The 17,538-nt window shown below is 48.0% G+C and overlaps 1 protein-coding gene across 3 annotated transcripts in view; it reads left to right on the plus strand.

Moving 5' to 3' along the window:
• Nucleotides 1-17,538, plus strand: part of ITGAL (integrin subunit alpha L) — a gene marked incomplete at both ends in the record, with an annotated part of 38,525 nt that overhangs the window by 8,040 nt on the left and 12,947 nt on the right. For 2 of the 3 annotated variants that reach the window (XM_079720261.1, XM_079720262.1), the window contains 14 exons: nt 88-220; nt 380-530; nt 3,742-3,815; nt 3,897-4,029; nt 8,170-8,321; nt 8,657-8,794; nt 9,190-9,387; nt 9,531-9,661; nt 11,397-11,557; nt 11,663-11,814; nt 13,647-13,736; nt 16,076-16,132; nt 16,228-16,298; nt 16,626-16,767. In XM_079720261.1, the coding sequence (XP_079576387.1) occupies nt 88-220; nt 380-530; nt 3,742-3,815; nt 3,897-4,029; nt 8,170-8,321; nt 8,657-8,794; nt 9,190-9,387; nt 9,531-9,661; nt 11,397-11,557; nt 11,663-11,814; nt 13,647-13,736; nt 16,076-16,132; nt 16,228-16,298; nt 16,626-16,767 (1,783 nt within the window). The remainder of the gene's footprint in view (nt 1-87; nt 221-379; nt 531-3,741; nt 3,816-3,896; nt 4,030-8,169; nt 8,322-8,656; nt 8,795-9,189; nt 9,388-9,530; nt 9,662-11,396; nt 11,558-11,662; nt 11,815-13,646; nt 13,737-16,075; nt 16,133-16,227; nt 16,299-16,625; nt 16,768-17,538) is intronic. The other variant, XM_079720263.1, reaches the window with a different exon arrangement.

Here is a 17,538-nt window from a genome sequence, read left to right on the forward strand (position 1 = left end):
GCAGGACAGTGACTTAATGAGCAGGGTAAGGGAGAGACCTCAGGTGATTTGCGGGGAGTCTCTCACATTCCCCCTTCCTGGACACAGGACCAAGGTGTTCCGGCAAGAGCTGGGGGCCCGGCCAGATGCCACCAAAGTGCTTATCATCATCACTGATGGGGAAGCCACTGACAAAGCCAACATTGACGTGGCCAAAGACATCATCCGCTACATCATTGGGGTACGGGCTCCAGGTCCCTGCTTCTTCTTATGACCCATCTTCCCTCTTCTATTCCTGAACCCCACTCCCTTTCTCCCTGGGTCCAGGGTCTTGTGAAAATAACAGAAAATGGGTCTGCCATTCTGGGGATGCTAGCTCTTCACTCTTCATTTCTTCCAGATTGGAAAGTATTTTAAGACCAAGGAAAGTCAGGAGACACTCCATGAATTTGCCTCAAAACCTGCGGAGGAGTTTGTAAAGATTCTGGACACATTTGAGAAGCTGAAAGATCTATTCACCGAGCTGCAAAAAAAGATCTATGTCATTGAAGGTTAGTGGCAGACCCTGGAAGAGAGGGTTCAAGGGGATGTACACAGAACCTCACCTGGGACATTAGACTAAGGACACGTGGAATAATAATCACGGGAGCTTACAGAGCATCTGCCACTGTGTTAAGAGCTCTCCGGTTAAAAGACCTCAGGTAGGAACTTAGGGGAGGGTGATTTAGGAGCAGCCTCTATTTCCCTCTGAAAGTCTGTCTTCCTCTTGAAGCTCAGCTTGGTCCAGGATGGGTCCCCGAGCTGACCGATATCTTGTAGACATCAGCTGAGCCCTGTAGAATGACCGTAATCCCTTCCTCTCCTCACTCAGCTCCCTCATTGTCACTTGTCCTGGGCCTCAGATTATTTAAGACAGGCAAGCAGGCAGGGGCCAAGTGCAAGGAGCCCACAGGCCCTCTCCTTTGGCCCAGAATAAGAGAAGGTTTGATTGTAGTCGCCAGATGGAGGACTGCCTATGGGAGAGTATTTTCCCAGGTAGCTTAGTCTGCTGAAAGGTACCTGATTCCCCCAGGAAGCCCCTTCACTAGGACACAGCCTTGGTGTTCAGTTCACTTGAAGAGGCAATGGATTATATTTAATGGGACCAGGCAGATCTGCTCAAGAATTCACTCTGCCTGTGCTGTGTGACCTCAGCCAGGTCACTTTCCCTCTCCGAGCCTCATCGTTCTCTGTTAAAGGGGGATAGTGATACCAGTCTCAGAGGGTTGTAAGGTTTAAGTGCTGTATTCATTTCGTAGGGCTGCTGTAACAAAGTACCAAAAACTAGGTGGCTTAAAGCAAGAGAAATGAAAAAAATAAAATAACATAAAAAAGCAAGAGAAATGCGTTGTCTTGCAGTTCTGGAAGCTAGAAGTCAGAAATCAAAGGTTTGACAGGGCCATGCTCCTTGTGATGGTTTCGGAGAGAATCCTTCCCTGCCTCTTCTAACTTCTGGTGTTTGCTAACAGTCCTTGGTGTTCCTTGACTTGTAGCTGCATCACTCTGGTCGCCTGGCCGTCTTCTCCCTGTGTGTTTACCCATCATCTTCTCTCTGTGTCTGTCCCTCTGTGTCCAAATTGCCCCTTTTAATAAGGACACCAGTCAGATTGGATCAGGGCCCACCCTAATGACCTCATTTTAACTTGATTACCTCTGAAAAGACGGCTGATCCCAAGTCTGGGTTCCCATGTGCTGCTTTAACCACTGTACATTCCCTCTCACAGCCCCTGTGACATACATTGTATTAGAACTCTCTATTAGGGGACTTCCCTGGTGGTCCAGTGGTTAAGAATCCGCCTTCCAATGCAGGGGACGCGGTTTCGATCCCTGGTCAGGGAACTAAGATCCCACATGCTGCGGGGCACCTAAGCCCGAGCTTGGAAGATCCCACATGCCACAGCTAAGACCTGACGCAGTCAAAAAAAAAAAAGAAAGAGCTCTCTATTAGATGTCTGTCTCCCACACTAAACTGAGAGGTTTAGTGACAAGTATTGTGCCTGCTTTCCCACCCCTGTACCCCTGACACCAAATACTTAGTGACTCTAAATGTTTCTTCAGTGAATGAACAAATCTTCATAATAATTGCTACGGTTCTTGAAAGCTTACAGGTAACAGGCACTTTATCTATATCATTGAATCCATTCTTCTCAGTATCCTTGCAAGGCTGGTGGTATTATTTTCATTTTATTTATTCATGCTGGCAACAACCATGGAGCAGGCACTGTGACTCAGACTCTCAGGGATATTGCCAACATAGAACTCATATTCAGGTTGGATAAAGAAAGACAGTAAACAAACAGGATGATTCAAGATTGTGGTAAGTGCTATAAAGAAAATGAGTAAAGTGATGACAGATTTAATTGGAAGAAGCCACTTTAAATAAGCTTTTCAAGGAAGGCCTTTCTGAGATGCAATTTTTTTTGGCCACGCTGCGCAGCTTGTGGGATCTCAGTTCCCTGACCAGGGATTGAACCTGAGCCAGCAGTGAAAGCCCAGAATCCTAACCACTAGACCACCAGGGAAATCCCGTGAGGTGCTTTTTTTTAAAGTGAGGTAAAATTCACTGAGATAACTTTTGAGCTGAGGCATGAAAGATGAGAATCAGACAGCCATGGGAGAAGTGTGGGCAAAGGGCATTATAGTCAGAGAGAAGATCAAGTGCAAAGGCTAGGAGATGGGGCAGGGCTCAGTGTGCTGGAGGAACAGGAAAAAAGGTCAGTGTAATAGCAGTGTGGGGAGTAAGGGAGATAGAAGTTTGGAGAGGAAGGCAGGGGCCTCCCAGCTCCTCATGAGTTTGGATTTTAGTCTTCAGACCAATGAGAAGTTACGAAGGGTTTTAAGAAAGGGAAAGATGAGGTCTGATGTACATTTTTAAAAAAGAGTACACAACTTGCTCTGTTAAAAATGGCATAGAAAGAGGAAGAATGAAGTCAAAGGGGCTTCCCTGGCGGTCCAGTGGTTAGGACTCTGCACTTCCACTGTAGCGGGCACGGGTTTGATCCCTGGTCAGGGAACTAATAACCCATGTGCTGTGTAGCACGGCCAAAAAAATAATAAATTTAATTTTAAAAAAAAGAAAAGAATGAAGTCAAAGAGACCAAATTAGCAAGCTCCTGCCTTAGTCAGGCACAAGAGGAGGATGGCTTGGGCCAGTGTGGCAGTGATACAGACGATTCACAGAAGTGGGCAGATGTGTTTTGTAGGTAGAACTATCATGATTTGGTCATATGTTGGAGATAGAATGGAGGGAAAAGGGAAGAGTCAAGGTTGTTTCCGGCGCTTTTAGCGTGAGTCACTAGGTGGGTGTGGGGTGCTATTCATTGAAGAGGGGAAGCCTGAGTAGGAGCAGAAATCAGGAGCTGCCTCTTAGACGAGCTGAGTCGGGGAAGGGAATATCCACACCTGGGGCGCGTGGAGAGTCACGGGAGACTCAGGGCATAAGTCGCTTCCCCGTCTAATGCTAAGGTTCATGCTCTTGGGAAGTCCCTGGCAGTCCAGTTGTTAGGACTTGGCACTCTCACTGCCAGGGCCCCGGGTTCGATCCCTGGTCGGGGAACTAAAATCCCATAAGCTGCACAGAGCTGCCAAAAACAAAAAAAAGTTCATGCTCTTTCTACCTTGCCTACGGATAGATGCTGTGTTTTTTTCCTCAGTCCTTTCTTGAGCATCACTGTTTTCACTGATCTTTGGGTCTCGGCTCATTCTCCCTACCTCATCCCTCAGGCACAAGCAAACAGGACCTGACATCCTTCAACATGGAGCTGTCCTCCAGCGGGATCAGTGCGGATCTCATCAGGGTGAGTGGCGGGCCTGACACTACCGGCTGAGGGATGTGGTGGGAACGCAGCTGACCCGCACTCATCTCCCTCCCTGGGCAGGGCCATGGCATTGTAGGGGCCGCTGGAGCCAAGGACTGGGCTGGGGGCTTTCTCGATCTGAAGACAGACCTGCGGGGTGATACATTTGTTGGGAATGAACCATTGACACCAGAAGTGAGGGCAGGATATTTGGGTGAGTACTTCTCTTTTCTGCTGGGTTCTTTCAGCTTTGGGGAACCAGGGAGTCACTCAGATTGACTTTCAAAATAATAATGAAAGCAATTAAGCAACAACGTGAACAAACTCAGTTTAAATATGGTTATAATAGTCTTCATTTTTCCCTTACTAACCCTTCACCTGTGTATTAATCATGTTTTTATTTTCTGTACCTTATGATGCTTTGACATCTTGTGGCCTTGCTAACCCTGGAGAGACTGCTTCTCCCAGGGCCAGCTAATTCCTACAGGTAGGAAACAACTTGCCTGGGAGCAGGCCTTCCATAGGCCAACTGGCCAATCCAGATACTGCATCCCAACCACGCTTTTATCTAACTTTCACACACCAGGCCAGTATCCACCCTGACGTAAATCACCCCAGGCCCAGGTACTAGATAACTGAAGACCACCTCTATAGCCCAGAACCTGCCAACATTATTCAAACCGTCCAGTCCTAAGCTTGCTCCAACTTGCCTTGCCTCCCTCATTCCTTCCCACCGAAACTGCAGTAACGGCTCTGGGCCATTCTCCCCTTGCTCCTTCCACCCTGGGGCTTCTCCCATCTGGCCCTGCATGGCCTGCTGTGACGCCTGCTTTGAGGAGCTGTGAGTGATAAACTTTTTTCAATGGCAGTGACTTCTCTGTGTTGTTACTCAGTTATACCTATAAATTAAATCCCGAGTCCATTTTAAAACAACCTGCCTCATCGGTGGAAGGACCAGCCCCTCCTCCGTGAGGCTTCATCCCCTTGAATTGTCCAGGAACTCCAGGGTTGATTCAGTCTCAAGAGTTCTCAGATACCAAGCACAGAGGAAATGAGGCTGGTCAATCCACAACTGCTGTTGCTTCTCTCTGCCTCGTGGTGTCTTGTCCTGCGCAGTCCTGGGGATGCTGTCCATCCAAGCCGATGCCAGTCTCAGGAGCAGAATGGCCTCACCCTTGCACTTGGGGTTATAGCTCTTCTAGTTCACATTCAAAGAGTCAGCCTGTCTCAAGGCACGAACTGACTCCAAGAGCCCTGGGATAGGAGTGCTTCCAGGTTCTACCTCCTCATAGATCTAGAACCACCACCCTCCACCCTGCCTCACCCATGACCCTTGGCTGGGGGTGGGCTCAGTACACAAAGATTATTATTAAACTTTCAAAACACAAGATCTTATTAAATACTTTCCTTGGGAAAATGGGTGCTATTCATCGTGCATCTACCCTTACCTTTCTAAGGGAGACTGCCCTCTGATTTTTTTCCTTGTTTTCCTTTTCTTTTTCTTTACTGAGCAAGTATTATGTGCCAGGCACTGTTCTAAGTGCATGGCACATATTAACTTATTTTTATCTCATTTTATCCTCCCAACAACCCTGTAAGTAGGTATTTTTATCATCTCTATTTTACAGATGAAGAAACTGAGCCCAGGAGACTTTAAATAACTTCCCCCAGGGTCACAGACTAGTAGGTGGAACCCAGGTAGTCCAGCCCCAAATCTGTGCTTAGTAACCACTGCACTTACACTGCAGCACCTACACTACTGCCTTCAACGTGGTTTTCTGCTCTTCAGTATCAGTTGGCCCTCTGCAGCTGCGGGTTCCATGTTTATGATCCATGGTTGGTTGAATCCCCAGATTTGGAAGCCAGGGATACCAAGGGCCAATTGTGGGACTTTGAGCGTCTGTGGTGGATTTTGGTATCAGGGAAGGTCCTGGAACCAATCCCCTGCGGATATGTAGAGATGATGACTGTACTGCAAAATAGCTGGCAAATTTGCTCACTGAATAAGAAGAAATAACCCAAAGCTGAATCTCTAGTTAGGCACCCATACCACTATATACACACACACAGATGCATGTGTGTGTTGTGTACATGTAGAAGTAAATATAATCTTGATTGCCTACTATGCTACTATCATTCAGATCTTAGTTTAGATCTCACTAACATGGTGCTAAGCATTTTACATCCACGGTCTTATTTAATCCTCAAAACCCCCCTATAAGGTTGGTATTGTCCCAGTTTTTTTTTTTTAGACGAGAAGACTGAGGCTCAGACACATGAAGTAATTTTACTCAAGATTACACAGCCAGGAAGAAGTAATACTCGGATTAAAACCTTGTCTCTCTGATTTCAAAGGGCAATTTCTTAACCCTTGTACTTCAGGAATATACATGAAGAAACAGGAGAGTGATTCAGCTTCTTCATCCTTCCTCTCATGGGCTATAGAGTCTTGGACATCTGTTTTGCTCATTCACTTTCAACTGCTCTGAGCAAAGAAGGTCATGCGGAGGAGGGATAAATTGGGAGATTGGGACCGACATATACACACTACTATACATAAAATAGGTAATGAATAAAAACCTATTGTATAGCACAGGGAACTCTACTCAGTACTCTGTAATGACCTATATGGGAAAAGAATCTAAAAAAGTGGATATATGTATATGTATAACTGATTCATTTTGCTGTACAGTACAAACTAACCTAACATTGCAAATCAACTGTACTCCAATAAAAATTAATTCAAAAAAAATAAACAAAAAGGTCAAATTGGGTCAATGAGTCATCTTCAGAGCATTCCTGCGAGGTGGCTCCTGGCTCCCACCCAATCCCTGGTCCAATTTCCTGCAGCATTTCCTCCAGCGTTTCATCAGTGTAGGAACAGAGGGCAGGGAACCTCAACCACAGGAGTTGTGAAGTATGTAGATAACCTCAGTGATATCTTGAAGCAGAGATGTTTTCAAGTCTCCTGCTTTTTTTTTTTCTTGAGGTATAGTAGATTTACAATAACATATTTGTTTCAGGTGTACAAGATAGTGGTTCAAAAGTTTTATATATTATGCTCCATTTATAGTTATTATAAAATATTGGCTATATTCTCTGTGCTGTACAATCACCACTCCTTATGGGTTTTTAATTTAATTAATTAATTTCTGGCTGCGTTGGGTCTTCGTTGCTGCGCATGGGCTTTCTCTAGTTGCGGTGAGCGGGGTCTACTCTTCGTTGTGGTGTGCGGGCTTCTCACTGCGGTGGCTTCCCTTGTTGCAGAGCATGGGCTTCAGGTGCACGGGCTCAGTAGTTGTGGCATGTGGGCTCAGTAGTTGTGGTGCATGGGCTTAGTTACTCCTCAGCATGTGGGATCTTCCTGGACCAGGGCTCGAACCCGTCCGTGTTGCCTACATTGGCAGGCGGATTCTTAACCACCACGCCACCAGGGAAGTCCACCACTCCTCATGTTTAAATTTCAGTATTTTTATTAGGCTGTGTCTCCATGCTGACTGAGTTGTACTACCTTACCAAACTTTTTCATTGAAACGTATCTTTAATCTTTTCTACCAAATTTTTCTGCAAAAATTTTCACACTTTGAGAAAAGTTAATAGTACAATGAATATCCATATACCCTTCACCTAGATTTATCAGTTGTTAACATTTGCCATATTTGCTTATCTCTCTTTATATATATATACACATATATATGTAAAGAATAACATACATATGTATATATTATTTTATCAGTAAGGATTCTCCAGAGAAACAAAGCCCATAGGATATATCTATATGTATATCTGTATCTGTATCTCTATATAGATACATAATTCTTTTTCTCTCTTTTCCTATCTAGCTAGCTAGCTAGCTAGCTAGCTATCATCTATAAAGAGATTGGTTTTAAGAAGTTGGGTCATGCAATGTAGGGGCTGCCAAGTCTGAAACAGGGCAGGCTGGCAGTCTTGAGGCATCTGCTGCTTTATTTTTAATCTTCGTGCAAACTTTGCCTTCTTCTTACTAATATATTCAATTTCATTTTACTCTTTAAAAAGAAGGTAGTCTCCTTTATAAACCCTTAGGTGAACTGAGCCTCAGGAAGATGTTTACCCTTCAGTACGCGGCTGCTTCGTCCTGCGCATGCGTGTTGTCCACAGTTCGAGAAATGCAGTCTTGGACCCTGACGGCAGGATTTGTACTCCTCGGAGCACATGGCTGCTCTTCTCGGGAGAAGGTCTTCTGGCCGTCTCCATGCATCTTTGCTGCTAACCCAGCTTCCCACCGTCTCTGCCGCCTTTTCCCCTGGGTTTTACCTTCGTTCAGCAGCCATTGTGTTCCTAACTCCAAGCCCCGCGCTCGCTCTCTCCTCAGGCTACACGGTGACCTGGCTGCCCTCCCGACGGACCACGTCGCTGCTGGCAGCTGGAGCCCCCCGATACCAGCACGTGGGGCGGGTGTTGCTGTTCCAAGAGCCAAAGGGCGGAGAACCTTGGAGCCAAATCCAGAAAATAGATGGGATCCAGGTGAGCGTGATTGCAGGGGCGTCCGCCCAAGAGGGGGTTGGAGTGACACTAGTTATGCTTCCTGCTGTCTTCCGAACATGCATCCACTTGCTGAGCGTACTCCCTGTGCCGAGCACTGTCACATTTGTTCCCCTGCAAAGCCTCTGAGGTTAGCCTTGTCATCCCCACTTGCCAACTTAAGATCCCAACTTGTCTGAATTCATACGGGCTCTAAGTGGGATCCAGGACTTGGACCTTCATTTGAAGGCTTAGAGTAGGATGGATATGGTGCACTTGATGGGGAGGGAGGTGTCCTGCTCTAGGTTTCTTCCTCAAACGTCTTCCTCTCCCTGCAGGTTGGCTCTTATTTTGGTGGCGAGCTGTGTGGCGTTGACATGGACCAAGATGGGGAGACAGAGCTGCTGCTGGTTGGAGCCCCCCTGTTCTATGGCGAGCAGAGAGGAGGCCGGGTGTTTATCTACCAGAGAAAAAAGGTGGGGACCAGGACAATGCGTGGAGAATGTGGGAGAAGGAGACTCCCGTGCCTTCTCAGGTCTCAGTTATTCTGAAAGCCTTTCCCTGCCTGATCCTGTGTTAATCAGACCTTTAGAACAACGACAAACAATAGCAAATATGTGGAGGTGGGTAAAATGTGTGCAAGGCCCAGTGCCAAACTTTTTATATATAGGATACCTCGTTTGATTCTCATAATCACCTTCTTGGATACTATGAGCTTTATTTTACAAATGGGAACGTCGCAGCTCAGCAAGGCTGGGCAACTTTCCAAAGGCACAAAGTCACACAGATAACAAAGGTGGGGAATTCCCTGGCGGTCCAGTGGTTAGTGCTGAGTGACTGAGCTGGGACCTGTCGCCTTGCTCCTTCCTAGCTGGGGTTCGACATGGTCTCAGAGCTGCACGGGGATCCCGGCTACCCCCTTGGGCGATTTGGAGCAGTCATCGCTGCCCTGACGGACATCAATGGGGATGAGCTGACGGACGTGGCCGTGGGAGCCCCTCTGGAAGAGCAGGGGGCTGTGTACATCTTCAATGGGCAGCAAGCGGGGCTGAGCCCCTGGCCCAGTCAGGTGAGGTACCCCGCCTGCCAATCAGAACCCATTCCCAGGCACCTGGCAGCCACCAAGCCCCAACCCCACTCCTCAGCCCGACTCTTCCCGCCCTTCCGCCTGTCCTCTCCCCAGCTTAGCATGAATTTCTCTCTTGGTCTCAGCGGATAGAAGGGACCCAGATGCTCCCAGGAATTCGATGGTTTGGACGCTCCATCCATGGGATGAAGGACCTTGGCGGGGACGGCCTGGTAGATGTGGCTGTAGGGGCTGAGAGCCAGGTGATCATGCTGAGGTAAGATGGGACTCCTGAGTCCTACCTGGGGATGATTTCAGTCCTCATCCTTTCAGCAGTTACGATGTACTAGGCATCGTGCTAAATGCTTATCGACACGGGCGCATTTGGTCCTCGGCTCAACCCCGTGAGTTTGGTTTTCCTTTTGCATGGCTTTGTGTCTGGCTCCAGGTTAAACAGCTGCTATTCAGTGACAGACTGGGATTTGAACCCAGGCCTATCTAACACTAAAACCTCCTAGAGAGACGAGGGATGTCTTTAGAACCTGGTGACCTGGATTCAAGTCGAAGCTCTGCCGTTGACTTCTTGGGTGATCTTACCCCAGTCACATCGCTTCTCAAGACCTCAGTTTCTTCATCTTTGAAATGGTGATGGCATTTCCTGCCTGACCCAGATCTTAGAGTCACTGGAAGACTCATGTAACATCATCTAGTGACTAGATAGTGTCTTCAATACGGAACAAGGCATTGGCTACAGTGTATATGTGGGGAAACATATAATAAAGAAGTAAAACAAATAAATAGGTCATTACAATTGTGATAAGTGCCATGAGGGACATGAACAGGGTTCTGTGAGACAGAATAGCAGGGGAGACTACTATAGACTGGGTGGCCAAGAAAGACCTTTCTGAGGAACTGGGACTTGAAAGATGAGAAAGAGCCAGGCTTGCAGAAATCTGGGGTAAGAGCTTTCTATGCCGAAATCCCAGGAGGTGCCAAGGCGGTAAGGCAGGCCAAAGTGTGACTTGTTCAAGGCACGGAAATAGGATCAGTGTGGTAGGAGGTGAGACTGGAGAGGAGGGACTTCCCTGGTGGTCCAGTGGGTAAGACTCTGTGCTCCCAATGCAGGGGGCCCGGGTTCAGTCCCTGGAGGGGAACTAGATCCCACAAGCCGCAGCTAAAGATACCCCCGCATGTGGCACCGAAGATCCCACGTGCCACAACTAAGAAGCAGCGCAGCCAAAAAAAAAAAAAGACTGGAGAGGCAGGTGGTATGGCACAGACAGTGAAAAGTTTAGATTTTATTCTGAATACGATGGGACATCCTTGAAAGGTTACTGGCATGGAAGCTCAATATCTTTGTTCCCTGACCAGGGATCGAACCTGGGCCATCGGCAATGAAAGCTCGGAGACCTAACCACTAGACCACCAGGGAATTCCCTGACTTTTCTTTTTATAAATTCATTCATTCATTCATTTTTATTTTTAGCTGCGTTGTGTCTTCGTTGCTGCGTGCCAGCTGTCTTTAGTTGTGACGAGCGGAGGCTACTCTTCGTTGAGGCACGCGGGCTTCTCATTGCGGTGGCTTCTCTTGTTGCGGAGCACAGGCTCTAGGCATGCGGGCTCAGTAGTTGTGGCACGTGGGCTCAGTAGTTGTGGCACACGGGCTTAGTTGCTCCGCAGCATGTGGGATCTTCCCAGACCAGGGCTTGAACCCGTGTCCCCTGCATTGGCAGGCGGATTCTTAACCACTGCACCACCAGGGAAGTCCCGACTTTCCTTTTTAAAAGCTCATTCTTCTGTGTGAGAAATGGGTCAGAAGGCTGCTAGGAAGAATTATCGTTATGGGGAGCCCTAATGAATTATCATTATTATTTTTGTTGCAAAGAGACAGTGACATTGAGGTCTGCTTTAGGGAAGGGGAGTCCTCTGGACTCTGCTAGCTGGAGCCCCAGGTCTGGCTGGGGATGGCAGTTGAGGCCGAGGGAGAGCGTTGGTTGTTTCCTTCCCTGAAGCTCCCGGCCTGTGGTGGATATCATCACAACCATGTCCTTCTCCCCGGCCGAGATCCCAGTGCATGAAGTCGAGTGCTCGTATTCCACCAGCGACAAGAAGAAGGAAGGCGTTAACATCACAGTCTGTTTCCAGGTCAAGTCTCTCATCTCCCAGTTCAAAGGTCAGTGCTGTCTTCCTGCTTCCCAGCGCAGCTGCCTGCCCCAAATCCAGGCTCATGGCCCCAGGATCCGCCATCATTCAACTCTTGCCTTTCCACCCTGCCCAGGGCACCTGGTTGCCAACCTCACTTACACTCTGCAGCTGGATGGCCATCGGACCAGAAGCCGGGGGTTGTTCCCAGAAGGGAAACATGAGCTCAACAGGAACACAGCTGTTACCTCAGTCAAGTCCTGCACTGGGTTCTGGTTCCACTTCCCGGTAAGGAGCCAGCAAGGCTGCTCAGGGGAGGGAAGGGGTGGACGAGCTGACCGCAGCGGGAGGCAGCCCCAGTGCCAGGCTCGGCTCCATCGCTGTCCAGCACAGGTCACAGGTCACCTTGATCTCCTGGTCCTACCGTTTCCTCTTCTGTATCACAGTAGTAACAATACCTTCAACATATTTTCTTCTAGTCCTTAATCCACATCCATAGGCGTTTTAAACATGATTACAATTGTAAAGTGCTTACCATTTTTTCCCTACTCTTTTCACGCATCATATATTAATGCTGCAGCTCAGCTTTCAGATTATTTTTAATGGCCACAGAATATTCGGTCCTATGGAATATTCAGGCACGGTGGTGTGTCACTATTTGCCAGGTACATGTGGTCACTTATTATTATTATTATTATTATTTAAATATTTATTTATTTATTTGGCTGCACCAGGTCTTAGTTGCGGCACTCGGTATCTTCGTTTGCCGTGTGGGTGTTTTATTATTAACATCCATCCCAGGGCTTCCCTGGTGGTGCAGTGGGTAAGAATCCACCTGCCAATGCAGGGGACATGGGTTCGAGCCCTGGTCCAGGAAGATCCCACATGCCGCGGAGCAACTAAGCCCGTGTGCCACAACTACTGAGCCCGAGTGCCACAACTGCTGAAGCCCGAGTGCCTAGAGCCTGTGCTCTGCAACAAGAGAAGCCACCGCAATGAGAAGCCCACGCACCACACAAAGAGTAGCCCCCCGCTCGCCACACCTAGAGAAAGCCTGCACGCAGCCACGGGGACCCAACACAGCCAGAAATAAATAAATAAATGTATTTTTAAAAAATCCATCCCAGAAAGAAGTTTTTTAAGTTCTTGTTAGTTTAGATAACTGCCAAAATACCCAAATTCCGTTTGCTTATACCTGTTCTGTATGAAATAAGATTGATACTAAATTTTATTCTGGCCTCAAATATTTCATAAGAGACAATATGTGATTGGTATACTCAGTATAAGATTTTGAAGTTTGTTTTCAAGTTTTTATTATGGGGAATTTCAGACATACAAAAGTAGAAAAAGAGTTTAATGAACCGCCAAACAGCCATCACCCATTTTCAACAATTATCAGCTCACGATCTCATTTCATTCAGAGACTCTCTGCCTCCTCACACCCGTAACCCGCATTACAAGATTTGGAAATATTAAACATAAATTTGCCAGAGAAGAGGCACTGTGACATGATGGAAAGACTTTAGACTTGGGAGTTGGACAGGTCTGGGTTCACTTCCTAGTTCTAGTCCTTAGGAAAATTGTGTCACCTTTTTACACCTCACTTTCCTCATCTCTAATGTGGGGATAATAATGCCTACCTCTTCGAATTGGGGGAAACTTTAGGTGAGGACAAAAAGTCCTCCAAAGTGAGCGTCTCCAAAGTGTCCGGCGCTGGTAATAACATAAAAGACTGAGACCCACCCCTCTTCTCAAGGAACTGGGATATTCTACTTATTCTAGAGTATTCTTTTCTTGTGCAAACTTTGATAATGGTTGCCTAGAGGAGTTTGACAGAGATTCAGGGACTTCTGTTAGGACTCAGTGGGGAAAAGTGCCATGGTTGATGACTGATGTCTGCCTTGGGATTGGGGCTGAGGGATGAGCACTCGTACTGAGAAGCAAGCTGGGCATATTATAAACACCGGATGTATAGTAAACATATTTCCACTCCTGGTAAGGTCTCAGACAACTAGCTACTGGAATTTCATCCTTTATAAAGTATGGACAAGTTGTGCCTTTAATTGGAAGTGTGGTAAAGGTTAAACTCATGACATAGGGTGTATTCTTATTGCCCTCAGGTGTGCACTCAAGACCTCATCTCTCCCATCAATGTCTCCCTAAATTACTCTCTCTGGGAGGAAGAAGGGACACCGAGGGACCAAAGGGCGGTAAGAAGAGATCAGCTGGAGAAACCGATAAGAAATAAGGGAGAATAGAAATTCAATTTAGCAGGACTGTATTACATTGGCTTCAAGCAATAGAAACGAAATATGCTTACTTAAGGAGAAAGGAGTCTATGGGAGTTTGTATTTAAGAGAAATTTGGAAAACTGGGATTGGGAAGATGGAGGACCAGGGTGGGTGGAGGCTCTGGGGGCTCTCAAGAGGAAGAAATAATGGATGGACTTCCCAGGGCACGGCCCCTTCCGTGCGTCCCTCTTTGCATCAGCTTCAGACCACATTAGGCTTCTAGCCTGGGGCGAATACTAACAGATGCAAATTACAGAGAGAGAACACCAGAAAGCCTAGGACCATCGCTTATCTGTGGAAGGACGGGGTATCCTAGCTAGCCTTCTCACCCAAGGGTATTCCGTTGAGGGCAGGTAGTTCCCTCAAAGCCTAATTGGGGTGCCCTTGTTATGTAAAAGAAGAGGGAAACACTCTCTATCCTAGTTTCCTGGATCACACGCTCCCTACCCAGTGCCAAAAGCCTAATTTCCTCTTCTGAAATCCTTGACACTCAGCTGGTGGTTTGGCTTCTGTCGGAAGGCAGCAGGGTCTGATGGAAAGAACCTGGGCCTGGAAGCCTGAAGATGTAGATTTTTTTTTTTTTCTGGCACAAGCAGGTCTGTATTTCTTTGGGACTGTTTCTGCATCTCTGAAATGAGTCGCAACGTTCTGAGGCCCCTTTCGGAGCCGGAGCATGGTGACTGATAAGCACACTCCTTCTTGTGGTTTTTGGCAGCTTGCACTGAGTGCCCTGCCCCGCAACCTGCCACCCACTCAGGATGTATAGGGACAACCAGCAGTTTCTCCCATTGGCACTAATTAAAAAAAAAAAAAAGTCAAACTGTGTGGTGCAGCAACTCAGGCTTAAAAAGAGACCTGGGAATTCCCTGGTGGTCCAGTGGTTAGGACTCCAAGCTTCCACTACAAGGGGCATGAATTCGATCCCTGTTTGGGGAGCTAAGATCCCGCAAGGTGTGTCGCCCGGCCAAAAAATAATAATAATAATAAACCAATTAAAGGCTAATTTAAAAAAAGAAAGAGAGAGACCTGAGGTCACAGTTGTCAAAAAGTCTTCCTGGGGGAAGTGTCATTGGTTCCGGATCTCGCAGAATGAGTAGATTTTGGGTAGGTTGAGAGAGGAGGCACGATTTTAAGTTCGGGGGAAATGGGGAGGTGGGATTAGCGTCTGGCAGGACAACTGAGCAAGACAGAGGCCCGGGATGCCCCTTTAGGGACAGGCTGTGGTCTGGTGGGTGGTGGGAAATCTGTGTGGGAATGTTGGGGTGGCTGCGAGCAGTCAGCAGGAGCTGCCCGGAGCCCCGCCCTTAGGGGAGGGTCTGGAGGCTGCTTGGCAGATGGCCTGGAAGTGGAGGAGGCTGGAGTCTCTCGAGAACATACAGCTGATCACCCATAAAACAATCCTGTGTCACCATTACCCTCAACTGCCTAATATGGCTTGCAAGGCCGGGGGGAATCTGGACCCTGCTTCCCCCTCCTGCCCCTCCTGACACGTGGCACTCCTGCCAGTCTGAGCATCTTCCTGCTCCTTACACAGGCACAATCTCTCTTGCCTTGGCCTTCCCGTAAACTGTTCTTTCTTCGTCTCTTTCCATTCTCTTCACCTGGCTCCCTCCTTCTCACCCTGTGGATTTCAGTTGAGATGCCATCCCTTCAGGAAGCTTCCCTGATCTCCAAGCGTAGGATAGGATCCCCTTCTACATCCTCTAAACATACCCTGTACTTGTCCCATCCTCACACTTGAGGATGCCGGGCCGTTTCTCCCACCAGCCTGGGAGGACGGGCAGTGTGTCTGTTTTGATCTCTGGTGGGGGGGGTCTGGCCCAGAGCAGAAATTCTGCAAATGTTGAAAAAACTGGCCTTGATCTGATAAGAGATGGAGAGCTGGGGTTCACAGAGGAGAACCACAGGAGGAGCTAGTCCCAGGCAGGTGAGTCTAGAGGCTGTGCGGCCAGGTGTTGCTCCCAGCAGAGGCTGGGAGAACCTGGGGGAGCTGCTCGGTCAAGGCCCAGAACTCGTGGCCAGGACAGGAAGTGGACACCCTGAGCCTCCCTCAAGGAACTGCCACCAGAGGAGTGTGGCACAGACAGCCTTGGGCTGAGTCGGGAGGTTGGGGCCTGCCCCGGGAAGGCGTTGGCTCCTGAGAGGGCCCTGACCACAGCCAGCCCAGCTGAGCACCAAGCTCTGAGCCCCTCCAGCTCTCCTCCATCAGTTCTGCTGCCTCAACTATTCTCCCCTGTCTCCCTCTCCTCCGTGCTCAGCAGGGCAAGGACATCCAGCCCATCCTGAGACCCTCACCACACTCGGAGACCAAGGAGGTAAGAGGGGAAGAGAGGCAGACAGAGAGACCAAGGTCCAGTCCTCCTGGGTGTGGGGATCTGAGCCTCCTGGTCCTTTCTTCTTGGCCTTTCAGATCCCTTTTGAGAAGAACTGCGGAGAGGACAAGAAGTGTGAGGCTGACCTGCGGCTGACCTCCACTGCAAGGTCTGTAAGGCCTCCTATTTCATTTGATGTTTTCCCGAGGCAGCTCCTGTGTATAGAAAGAACATAGGACTTTAGGTCGGAAGACCCCCACGGTCACTGACTCCGTTTGTCGTCTGGGCCTTAGTTTCCCACTCTGAGAAATGCTGGTGCCTTGCAGCTCTCCTATCAGGAATAGATGAGATCGCAAAACTTAAAGCCTGTGCATAGGAGCTTATTTTTGTGTATTTCTTTTTTCTGGCCTACTGGATCCCTCAGTTCTGAAAGTCCCCACCTCTGATCCTGCTTCCTTTGTTAGCCTCCATAACTTTGCCCTGATCCTCCCCCCAGATCCAGAGTCCTGCATCTGACCCCCTCCACCAGCCTCTCTGTGGGGCTGACACTGAGTAACTTGGGAGAAGATGCTTACTGGGTCCACCTCAGCCTGAGCTTCCCTCGGGGACTCTGCTTCCGCAAAGTGGAGACGCTCAAGGTGAGCGAGAGGGTGGGGTCTGCCCGCAGACCACGTGCCAGGCTTGTCCTGCCTCTTGGAGCCCCAGGCAGTCAGGACAGCCTGAAGATGTGGGTGGAAGTCTTCGGACCACCTCTGGGTTCTCAGCCTGATGGCCACGCTCGAGCTGTGTGAGCTGAGATACAAGGTTCATCCTCTGTGAGCCTTGGATTCGCGACCAAGAACTGAGGCTGGGGACATCACAGGGTTAGAGGGTCGCATGAAATGGAGAGTGTGACAGAGGCTCATAGACCTGGTGACCAAGAAGGTGTGCACAGGTTCAGGGAGACTGAGCTACCTTCCTCCTAAAGGTGACCAACTTGTCTTTGAGGCATGGCCTGGGTTGTTTTATTATTTTATTTTATTTTTTCTTCTAATTTTATTGAGATATAATTGACATACAGCACTGTATAAGTGGAAGGTGTACAGCATAATGATTTGACTTACATATATCATGAAATGATCATCACAGTAAGTTTAATGCATATGCATCATCTCATACGGATACAAAATTAAAGAAACAGAAAAAACATTTTTGTGTGTGATGAGAACTCCTAGGATTTACTCTCTTGAGCTGGGTTATTTTAAGTACAACTTTTATTTTTTAAATTATTGTTACAAAATCACACAAGCTGTGCAGTGCATGTGATACATGATTACCGCAGAAACTTGGAAATTACAGAGAAGTTTAAAGAAGACAAACACCCGTACTTATACAACCCACAATTATGACTTTTAATATTTTGGTGTTTA

Source organism: Hyperoodon ampullatus, assembly GCF_949752795.1.
Source record: "Hyperoodon ampullatus genome assembly, chromosome: 14".
NCBI classification, from domain to species: Eukaryota; Metazoa; Chordata; class Mammalia; order Artiodactyla; family Ziphiidae; genus Hyperoodon; species Hyperoodon ampullatus.